General features: G+C 45.1%; 1 protein-coding gene across 7 annotated transcripts in view; it reads left to right on the forward strand.

Annotated features, from left to right (window-relative positions):
• The window catches only part of robo3 (roundabout, axon guidance receptor, homolog 3 (Drosophila)), a 472,426-nt gene that overhangs the window by 357,090 nt on the left and 103,309 nt on the right, over positions 1-12,027 (forward strand). For all 7 annotated transcript variants that reach the window (XM_055660827.1, XM_055660830.1, XM_055660829.1 and 4 more), the window contains exon 8: positions 5,360-5,528. In XM_055660827.1, coding sequence (XP_055516802.1) covers positions 5,360-5,528 — 169 coding nt within the window. The remainder of the gene's footprint in view (positions 1-5,359; positions 5,529-12,027) is intronic.

The raw sequence follows: 12,027 nt of genomic DNA on the forward strand, positions 1-12,027 counted from the left end.
TTTGGAGTGTTGGAGAAACCGGAGCACCCGGAGAAAACCCACGTGGTTGCAAGAACGTACAAACTCCGTACAGACAGCACCCGTAGGCATGGTCAAACCCGGGTCTGTGGCGGCTCGCTGTATTATTCCTCGACGTAAAAAGGAATCGGAAATATTCCCGTGAGAAGAGCCGAGGTCAGGCACGGCAAAAAGAAAATGGGGAACACGAGGAACTGCAGACACTGGAACCTTTAGTACAGCATGTTGTGTGGGAGTAACTCAGTGGGTCAGGCAGCATCTTTGAGAGGAGGGGCTGGAGTAAGTGGGTCAGGCAGCATCTTTTGGAGGAGGGGCTGGAGTAACTCAGTGGGTCAGGCAGCATCTTTGAGAGGAGGTGCTGGAGTAACTCAGTGGGTCAGGCAGCATCTTTGAGAGGAGGTGCTGGAGTAACTCAGTGGGTCAGGCAGCATCTTCTGGCAGTTAATGGCTTCTCATTCGAAAGGTGCTCTCAGACTAGTCACAGTAATAATGGTTGGGGAAATATAAAACATCCTACTGTTGAAATAGAGACAATGGTGCAATAGTGGGCATCTGATCAGGGGGGTATTGTCCGGGTGGTGAAGGGTGCTGATGAGCACAGAGTTGGTGGGGGGAGTGAGAGATGCAGTTTTGTTTACCATCCTCCACCTAAAGCGGCCGTAATTGATGCTGATCACGTCCAGCCGAGCCGAGAGCATCCATTCCCCCAGCGCACAGATTCTTTGTTTTTGATGAACACACAAAAGAGAAAGACAAATGACACACTTACAAACAGGGCAACTCATCCTGAGAGGTTTTCTCTCAGCTGGCAGGCCTTAAAGACCTTTCGCGAGACGCTAAGCTTTTGCGTGCGGAGGCAGCTTTCTGAGGCTTTCAAGTGCCTTTCAGCTGCTGGACTTCCACATGAGTGATCCTGTTAAGAACTCGAGTCCAGAGAGTGTCTCTGCAAATGCTGGTGCACCAAGTAGTTACTGTAACTACATGACATGGGCTTAAGCTCCTGGGAACTGGTCTCCAGGGTTAACTGTTACATCTAGGTGATAAAGTCGGCAATGAAGATATTACTATGTAAAACCAGAACAGCTGTTAGAAGTATGCAGTTGCTTTAAATAGGATCATTTCCAACAACTGAACGAAGTAGTCCTTAAAGAATAAAATTCATGGCCTTTTATCCACTTTCTCCAGGGACCTGCACTGCTAATTTACCCAAATTTTCACAATCAAATAACTTACAAGACTGGTATATGACAGCTTGTAATCTGCCGAGATACAAATACCATCAAAAAGCAATGACAATATATCTGTTCCCAATCTCCAACATTAGACCTTACACTTTAGAGAGAGATACAGCGCGGAAACAGGTCCTTCGGCCAACCGAGTCCCTGCCGACCATCGATCACCCTGTTTACTTGCACTATCCCGCACACACTGGGGACAATTTACAATGTTACCAAAGTAAATCAGCCTACAGACCTGTACGTCTTTGAAGCGTGAACGAAGATCGCAGCATGCGGAAAAAACATCCGCAGCCACTGGGAGAACGTACAAACTCCGTGCAGACAGCACCCGCAGTCAGGATCGATCCAGGGTCTCTGGCGCTATGAGGCAGCAGCTCAACCGCTGCGCAACTGAGGCGCCCTATGTTTGAAGTGAGGATGGAATCCATTGTAGTTTAGTCCCCTACAAACGGAATCAAGGTGGTTACTCAGAAGCGAAAGTTGCATTGGTAAAAGTGATGAGGAAAACATCAATAAACAGCTGGGGGAGGGAATGTACGTGAATCCTTGAGGTGAAAGATAAAAGCATGGAAGGAAAGGTGGATAATTTCAATTTGATTGAGCATTAGTTAAAAGTCAAAAGCAGAGGAGCAAATCACTCGTAACAGTTGCACATCAAGTTCACGCTCCCCTCCATTGAGTCTGTCCAAAGCAAGAGGATCGCTAAACTGCTCTCACCCCAACCATGGGCATCCGGTAGTCAGTCCGTTGGAACCAGCAGGTCGATAGCTTTCTGGCGGCTGTCACACTAGTACCTCGGTGCTCGGTACTATGATATGTTGGACAGGATTATTTATTCAAATCGTTTGGTGGTCTTCAAGGGAGATGCTAAATGCATTTCGTTGTCTCTGTACTGTACACTGACAATGACAATTAAATTGAATCTGAATCTGAATCTGAATCGTAGTCAGTGGTGGGATAGCATTAAGTCTGTGCTCGGTACTATGATATGTTGGAAGGAACTGCAGATGGTGGTTTAAACCAATGGTAGTCACAAAAAGCTGGAGTAACTCAGAGGGTTAGACAGCAACTCTGGAGATATGGTATAGGTGATGTTTTAGGTCGAGACCCTTCTTCACTGAGAGTCAGGGGATAGGGGAATGAGAGATATAGACGGTGATATGGAGAGATGTAGACCAAATGAATTAAAGATATGCAAAAAAGTAACGATGATAAAGGAAACAGGTCATTGGTAGCTGTGGGTACACAAAATTGCTGGAGAAACTCAGCGGGTGCAGCAGCATCTATGGAGCGAAGGAAATAGGCGACGTTTCGGGCCAAAACCCTTCTTCAGACTGATGGGGGGTAGGGGGGGGGGGAGAAAGAAGGAAAAGGGGAGGAGGACGAGCCCGAGGGCTGGCGGATGGGAGGGTGGGAGGATACAGCTAGAGGGTTAAGGAAGGGGAAGAGACAGCAAGGGCTAGCAAAATTGGGAGAATTCAATGTTAATGCCATCCGGACGCAAGGTCCCCAGGCGGAATATGAGGTGCTGTTCCTCCAATTTCCGCTGTTGCTCACTCTGGCAATGGAGGAGACCCAGGACAGAGAGGTCAGATTGGGAATGGGAGGGGGAGTTGAAGTGCTGAGCCACCAGGAGGTCAGGTTGGTTATTGCGGACTGAGCGGAGGTGTTCGGCGAAACGATCGCCCAACCTACGCTTAGTCTCCCCGATGTAAATCAGCTGACACCTAGAGCAGCGGATGCAGTAGATGAGGTTGGAGGAGATACAGGTGAACCTGTTAGCTGTGGGCTTGGTGAGAACGAGTAGAGACAATGAGACTCGACATGACGACTTTGAAAACTAGTACAACAACTTGGGTGGGGGAGGAATGGAGAGAGAGGGGAAGCAAGGGTTACTTGAAGTTAGAGAAATCAATATTCATACTAATATTCATCATACTATGGTCAGGTTGGGACTCAGCTGTGTTGCATCAACAATGATATAGGGGTAGAAAAGGGTGTACCCAGATTCACAGGTGACACAAAGTTAGTTATAAATCATAAACTGCGAACTAAAGCACTAATTGACTACATTCTATTTGATAATTTCAGTAATGTGGGAAAGTTGGAGTTGTGCAGATCCTTCAGCCCATGCCCACAATCAAGCTCCCATTTATACTAATCTTGCACTAATCCCATGTTATTTTCTTTACTTTCCCATCAACTCCCATCTCCCGACCCCCGTGCCGGAGAGTGTACCCCTCACTACACATCAGCAGGGCAGAGCATGGCAAGTGATAGATGGACAGAGTGAGGTGTGCCGTCCCCTGATAATGAACAGGTTCTGAGCCCACAAGTCTATTTTGTCCGTAAATTGAAATAGCCACCTGTTACTTGCCGGCCTTTGTCCTGTCCCTTTTCACTTCCAGCTTTCTCCACCCTCTCCCCACCCCCCCGTATCAGTCTGAAGAAAGGTCCCGACCAGAAGCATCAATCATCTATCCATGTTCTCCAGAAATGTTGCTTGACTCATTGAGTTACTCCAGCACTTTGTGTTCTTTTGTGTAAAGCAGCATCTGCAGTTCCTTGTGTCTGCACCATATCTGTGACAACATTGTTTGATTTAAGTTCACTCACAACATAGCCTCACCCATTACACCGGAAAAGTGAATAAAGTTAACTGTTACCTCGTGTACGACTGATATCTGAAGTCCTTTAAGTAACTCACAGAAGAGCCTGCATTTTCATCACGTCAAGTTTAAATCTATCAACCAATCCGACCCAAATGCGTGCTATAGCTTGTTGTACAGCGGACAAGACCCTGTTTTAGGATGAGGAACGGCAGAATGCATTATTCAAATGGAGCGTCATAATCCAGGATAGGTCAGGTAACTATCTCAACGTGTATCCCAGATAGGTGCTGGGAAATTGAGAATGACTTGATTTTTACAGCTACATGCTGAGACACTTTCTGCACTAGATTGAGTGCTGCTGTGCATCTCTAATCAGATCACTTCCAGTTGAATTTCCTTATCTCAAATCTACATGATTTGGTTACTTCAGATTATGATCCAGGAAGGGTCAGATAATGAGAGTAACATCCTACTGAAATCTGTGAATTTACAAGATGGCAAACAAATAACCAGTGCAGGCTTATATTCCAGAGTTAATTCCCCATCTTATTAAATCCCATTTATTCAGTCAGCAACGATTGAATTACATTGTCTTTACTGTCCTTGACAAATGAGCCAAGGATGAGGTACAAATGCATCAAATTGTCGGGACTTCGCTTCATGGAAGGGTGGTTGTAGCAGATTCAGTACTGACTTGCGGAAGAATCAAGTGTTTTATTGTCAAATGTCCCAGATAGAACAATGAAATTCTTACGTGAATAGAATTAGATAAAGGCTTAAAGGGGAGTAAATTGCAGGGTTCACAGGAAAGAGCAAGGGGAGTAACAGCAAATTGATAACTCTTGCAGGTATTGGTATGAAAGGCCAAATAGCCTACAGTAATGGAAGAAACTTGGATGCCAAAGTGTTTCACGAGAGAATTGTCGAACTTTGTAAGATTGAACAAAATCAGCAATACGAGTCTAAGTGTCATTCTCTGTGTGTTGTGTTTGTCTGGAGATAGAGAACGAGAGATTGCATCTTGATGCTGGTGTGCACATTAAATTGGAAAATTGTGCATCATAAATTCTTATAATTCAGTGTTTCGCTGATTAGAGAAGATAGACACAAAATTTGGAGCAAATGTGGAGGACATGCATAGGGACACAAAATGCTGGAGTAACCCAGCAGGTCAGGCAGCATCTCTGGAGAGAAGGAATGGGTGGCGTGACGAGTCGAGACCCTTCGTCAGTCTCGACCCGAAACGTCACCCATTCCTTCTCTCCAGAGATGTTGCCTGTCCCGCTCCAGCATTTTGTGTCTACCTTTGGTTTAAACCAGCATCTGCAGTTCCTTTCCCACACATCGTGTGTGTATGTGAATGCAGTCCACCCGTGCGTGCATGTTTATGTGTGCGCGTATATGTGTTCGGGTGTAAGTGTCTGTGCCTCTGTGTGTGTGAGTGTCTATCTTTCGAATAACACAATAAATGATATGTGCTTCTTCCTCCAGATCCTGCTTTTTCCCAGCCAGCCACATCCTTTGGGGCGTTTCTCTGTCTCGTCGAAAGGTGAACTGACAATTACTGATGTCCAGTCAGGCGATTCTGGATATTACATGTGTCAGGCGATCAGCGTGGCTGGCAGCATTCTGTCCAAAGCACTGCTGGAGGTGGAAGATGGTAAGTCCAAGCAAAGTGTATGTTTGATATCCACTTGCCTGCTGTTTGTTCATAAGTTCATAGGTTATAGGAGCAGAATTAGGCTATTCAATCATGGCTGATGTGTCAAAAGAACCTCATGATCACAATGACTTCATGATGGATGCATTAAAGAGAAATTTAGATGTAGCTCTTCGGGCTAACTGAATCAAGGGATATGGGGAAAAAGCATAAACAGGGCCCTGATTCTGGATGATCATCCATGATCATATTGAATGGTGGTGCTGGCTCGAAGGGCAGAATGGCCTACTCCTCCACCTAACATTATAGACATTATGTTTCTATGTTTTAAGTTTCTATGTTTCTGTTTCATACTTTCACGTGATAGGAGCAGAGTTAGGCCATTTGGCCCATCAAGTCCATACCACCGTTCAATCATGGCTGATCTCGCTTTCTCTCTCAACCCCATTGTCCTGTCCTCCCCATAAGCCCTGACACCCTTGAGAAACAAGAATCTGTCAACCTCTGCCTTAAAAATATCAATTGAAATGGTCTGCGGCAATGAATTCCAGAAATTCATCACCCTAATACTGAAGAAATTTCTCCTCATCTCCTTTCTAAAGATGAGTCTTTTTATTCTGAGGCCTCTGTTCCTAGACTCTCCCAGTAGTGGAAACATCCATGAGTGTGTGGATGTTGTGAGTGCTGGAAGAAAAGAATTGCTCTCTGTACCAGGTTTGTATTCGTGCATTTATAATATACTCAGATAACGGCATTTGTTTAAAATGCCCATAAATCAATTTTGTCTGCAAGTCAGAAAAGACACAAGAATCACTTAACGTGGTTGCCGTATCTCCACAGTAATGTATTTAATGGCATCAAACGTGATTAGAAAGAATAAGTACGAAAGTTAAGAGAGAGGGGAAACTAGTTCTGCTGCTGGAACATTACATTTTTGAATTTAATAATATTATGGGCATTTGTTTATTTATAGTGATGGCCATAAGTCCGTTATTCAAAACATGAATGGGGTATGGTGCAATAAAAGGAAATATATTCCTGTGAGCGTATATCTGTAATTAATTCAAGTCCACAATTTATCTGCTCAACAAATCAACTGTGTTGGATATTTGAAACGTCGTTGAGCACTGTGATTCTTTCTCAGCATTAGCACAGTATCAAAACTCCTGCAGTGATTCTGCATCTTTGGGGAGTCTGAACTCACACTGATTACATTCCAGATCATTGTAGAGGGCTAAGAGTCCAGGGCAACCCTCAAACCTAACTTGAAAACATGGGATTTCATTGCTGAGATTTCTCAACTCTTCAATTTCTTTATGTAATTATTTTCTTTATATAATATGTTATTCTTTTCTTGCCCTGAAATCCCTTCGCCCACCCTGCCTCTCTAAGGAAGCCACTTGAATCGTATTAGCTGGCTGGCAGTTGAACTGGCCTAGAGCACATTTGAGAGGGAATAGTCAAGCTGACTGAATTGAAACATACAGTGGCTTGCAAAAGTTTTCATACCCCTTGAACTTTTCCACATTTTGTCATGTTACAACCACAAACGTAAATATATTTTATTGGGATTTTATGTGATAGACCAACACAAAGTGGTGCATAATTGTGAAGTGGAAGGAAAATGATACATGGTTTTCAAAATGTTTTACAAATAAAAAACTGACAAGTGTGGCGTGCAAAAGTATTCAGCCCCCCTGAGTCAATACTTTGTAGAACCACCTTTCGCTGCAATTACAGCTGCAAGTCTTTTGGGGTATGTCTCTACCAGCTTTGCACATCTAGAGACTGAAATTTTTGCCCATTCTTCTTTGCAAAATAGCTCAAGCTCAGTCAGATTGGATGGAGAGCGTCTGTGAACAGCAATTTTCAAGCCTTGCCAGAGATTCTCAATTGGATTTAGGTCTGGACTTTGAATGGGCCATTCTAACACATGAATATGCTTTGATCTAAACCATTCCATTGTAGCTCTGGCTGTATGTTTAGGGTCGTTGTCCTGCTGGAAGGTGAACCTCCGCCCCAGTCTCAAGTCTTTTGCAGACTCTAACAGGTTTTCTTCCAAGATTGCCCTGTATTTGGCTCCATCCATCTTCCCATCAACTCTGACCAGCTTCCCTGTCCCTGCTGAAGAAAAGCATCCCCACAGCATGAAGCTGCCACCACCATGTTTCACAGTGGGGATGGTGTGTTCAGGGTGATGTGCAGTGTTAGTTTTCCGCCACACATAGCGTTTTGCATTTAGGCCAAAAACTTCAATTTTGGTCTCATCTGACCAGAGCACCTTCCTCCACATGTTTGCTGTGTCCCCCACATGGCTTGTGGCAAACTGCAAACGGGACTTCTTATGGCTTTTTTTCAACGATGGCTTTCTTCTTGCCACTCTTCCATAAAGGCCCGATTTGTGGAGTGCACGACTAATAGTTGTCCTGTGGCCAGACTCTCCCACCTGAGCTGTGGATCTCTGCAGCTCCTCCAGAGTTACCATGGGCCTCTTGGCTGCTTCTCTGATCAATGCTCTCCTTGCCCGGCCTGTCAGTTTAGGTGGACGGCCATGTCTTGGTAGGTTTGCAGTTGTGCCATACTCTTTCCGTTTTCGGATGATGGATTGAACAGTGCTCTGTGAGATGTTCAAAGCTTGGGATATTTTTTTATAACCTAACCCTGCTTTAAACTTTTCCACAACTTTATCCCTGACCTGTCTGGTGTGTTCCTTGGGCATCTTGATGCTGTTTGTTCACTAATGTTCTCTAACAAACCTCTGAGGCCTTCACAGAACAGCTGTATTTATACTGAGATTAGATTACACACGTGGACTCTATTTACTAATTAGGTGATTTCTGAAGGCAATTGGTTGCACTGGATTTTATTTAGGGGTATCAGAGTAAAGGGGGCTGAATACTTTTGCACGCCACACTTTTCAGTTCTTTATTTGTAAAAAAATTTGAAAACCATGTATCATTTTCCTTCCCCTTCACAATTATGCGCCACTTTGTGTTGGTCTATCACATAAAATCCAAATAAAATACATTTACGTTTGTGGTTGTAACGTGACAAAATGTGGAAAAGTTCAAGGGGTATGAATGCTTTTGCAAGCCACTGTAGAAGATTCATCTTCCAGAGGAGCGTCAGGAGCCAGTGGTGGGCCATCTGCTGCCACATGCGGCGGCAGGCAAAAGATCAGGGACCTTTTGTAACTCAGCCAGCACTAGAAACATGGGGACATTTGTGTGCTGCCTATGTGAGGTCTGCGATATGATTTTATCAGTTTGTACGCAGATCAAAGCATTTCACTGTAGCTCGCTACATGGGCAATAAAGTATCATTGAATCGTTGAACTATTCATGGCAATCAGATTCCTGTGAGGATAGGTTTAAGAAAGAACTGCAGATGCTGGAAAAATCGAAGGAAACTCACCCACTGAGTTTCTCCAGCATTTTTGTCTACCCGTGAGGATAGGAATAATTTTGTGGTAAAGCATTGGAAAGGAATGGTTAATATTGATTTTCCTCATCTGAATATCCCACTTCTTTATAGTTGGGGTTTCTTCACAAAACTAAAATGATTGAAGGTGAACTGCATGCACTATATTTCCTTACCGCACTCTGCTGCCTCATATCTCAGAGTACCAGGTTCAATCCTGACCTCAGCTGCGGTAGCGTGGAATTTGCATGTTCTCCCTGAGACTGCGTGGGTTTCCTCCAAGTGCTCTAGTTTGCTCCCACATCCTGTAGAGCTAATAAATAACTTGTAGTGTGAGGGGAATGGATGAGAAAGCAGGATATCATAGAACTAGTGTGATTGGGCTATCGATGGTTGGGAGACACAGAATGCTGGAGTAACTCAGCGGAACAGGCAGCATCTCTGGAGAGAATCTCTGGAGAGAAGGAATGGTTGGAGTGGACTCGGTGAGCCACAGGGCCTGTTTCCATTGCTGTATTTCTGAATTAAGCTAAACTACTGCTGGACTAGAGTGGGCCACAGTCCTGGCAACATCAGTATCAGAAGTTCTAATTGACATTGCATGTAGTGTATTGTCTTTCGCTGACTGGTTAGCATGCAACAAACGCTTTTCACTGTACCTCGGTACAAGTGGTAATAAGCTGAACTGAACTGAACATCAACGCCATTTAAGAACTTCGACGGAACAACAAACTAGATTGACTGCTTAGAGGAATCATTTGGGGCTCACACGAACCTCTGCTAAAGCATGTCAGGCGTGTGTCAGTCCAAGTGATCTGGGGTGTATTCCTCCAGGATGGCATGAGATGTGGGATCCCCTCTGGCACGCTGAATGATGAGCGCAGCCTGCGGTCTCTGACAGGATGACAGCTCTCCCCTGGATTACCTCTTCCTGGAGCAAGTCGTTTACATTGATTGATTTCCCCAGCACCCCCATCCTCCGTGCCTCCCTCCCTCCCTCTCTCCCTCCCTCCCTGCCTGCCTGCCTGCCTGTAGATTGTTACTGGGAAATCCAATTGAGTGTGAGCTTTCATCTGGCCATCAGCGCTTCCAAATCGATGGGGAATAATTAGTGCCATAAATGAATACAGGAAATGAAATGCGGGGAGATTGCCTCTGTACTGCATCCTCTTTCTTTAATTTAACCTCATCTGGTTCGTATGATCTTGGAAGCAGGATTACTGGCACATGCCCATGTTATAGCCTACATAATAGCAGTCTCGGGACATTCCGATTATGGTCTGTATAAATACAGTCATTTCTTTATAATTAGCGCAAGTTGAACTCTTACAACTGTACATGTATCCTGTTTGAATCAGTCCAAATTGAAGGCATACCAGCTCTTCTTCAAGTGTCGAGGAAGGAACAGTATCTTAGATGTGGGTTCTTAACTATCTGGAGTGTGTGTTATACAACAAATCTGTAATCGTCACAGAAATCTGCCAAATTTCGATTTTCTTTATTCTACTCTTACTAACCATTTTGTACGTTGATCGCGCATCATAGATTTGCACGCACTCTACTGCTTTCTTCTTTTTGATTCAAATTTACAGATTTAATCTAATTACAGGTTTGATGCATCTCTTTGATCTTCTCAAAGGAACTTGTGTTCTTAACTCGTCAGTGGAATCTTGTGACATTCCTTCCACTGAATCAACTTTTAGAATTCACACATGATCACGTAACTCTTCTGTATTCTCCAGTATATCCCTTGCGGGAATCATTAACATCTCCTGATTCTGTCGCCTTCTTTCGCAAGATGCCTCTTCAACTACTGCGCACTTCACCCATCACTCCAACCTCCTGCTTTTGAATAGCATTTCTACTGTGTGGTGTTAACATACAAACGCTATTGTCATAGAGTCCTGCACACCAGGGAAACAGGCTCTTCAGCCCAACTCGTCCATGCTGACCAAGATGCTCTATCTAAGCTGATATAGGAAGGAACTGCAGATGTTGGTTTAAACCGAAGATGCACACAAAATGCTGGCGTAATGCAGCCGGATAGGCAGCATCTCTGAATAGAAGGAATGGGTGATGTTTCAGGTCCATAGACAAGACCCTTCTTCAGACTGAGTCGGGGGAGAGGGAGATACATAGATAATGTGATGTGTGAAAACAGGACAAAGGGAATGGAGATCAAGGAAAATGTAGAATAGATCATTGTTAGCTGGGAGAAGGTAACAAGAAAGCAAACAGAGATAAAATGTTGTCGGAGACAGTCAGACTGGTTGGAGAACTGGGAATGGGGAGGGGATGGAGAGAGAGGGAAAGCAAGGGTTACTTGAAGTTAGCAAAGTCAATGTTCATACCGCTTAGGTGTAAGCTGCCCAAGCGAAATATGAAGTGTTGTCCCTCCAATTTGCGCTGGATCTCACTCTGACAATGGAGGAGGCCCAGGACAGAAAGGTCAGTGTGGAATGGGGGGAGTTAAAGTGTTTAGCAACCGGGCCATCAGGTAGGTTAAGTCGGATTGAGCGGAGGTGTTCATCGAAATGATCGCCGAGCCTGAGCTTGACTAGCCAATATGTAGGAGCCCACACCCGGAACAGCAGATACAGATACAGTAGATGAGGTTGGAGGATGTGCAAGTGAACCTGCGCCTCACCTGAAAAGACTGTCGGGATCCTAGGATGGAGTCGAGGGGGGGAGGTATAGGGACAGTTGTTGCATCACCTGCTGGGAAAGTACCGGGGGAAAGGGGGGGGGGGGGGGGGGGGGGGGGGGGGGGGGTGGGGGGGGGTGGGGGGGGTGGGGGTGGGAAGGGACAAGTTGACCAGGCTAAGCGGAAAGGTGAAGATGTGAAGCTGTGGCTAGTGGTGGGGTCTTGTTGGAGGTGGCAAAAATGTCGGAGGATTATGTGCCGTACGCGACGGCTGATGGGGTGGATGGTGAAGACTAGGGAGCCTCTGACCTTGTTGCGACTGGGTGGAGGAGGAGCAAGAGCGGAGCTGCGGGATATTGAGGAGACCCTAGTGAGGGCCTTATCTATGATGGAGGCCCTCACTAGGGTGAGCCTTTTCAGGTGAGGCAGAGGTTC

The sequence above is a fragment of the Leucoraja erinacea genome, chromosome 32, assembly GCF_028641065.1.
Source record: "Leucoraja erinacea ecotype New England chromosome 32, Leri_hhj_1, whole genome shotgun sequence".
NCBI lineage: Eukaryota > Metazoa > Chordata > Chondrichthyes > Rajiformes > Rajidae > Leucoraja > Leucoraja erinaceus.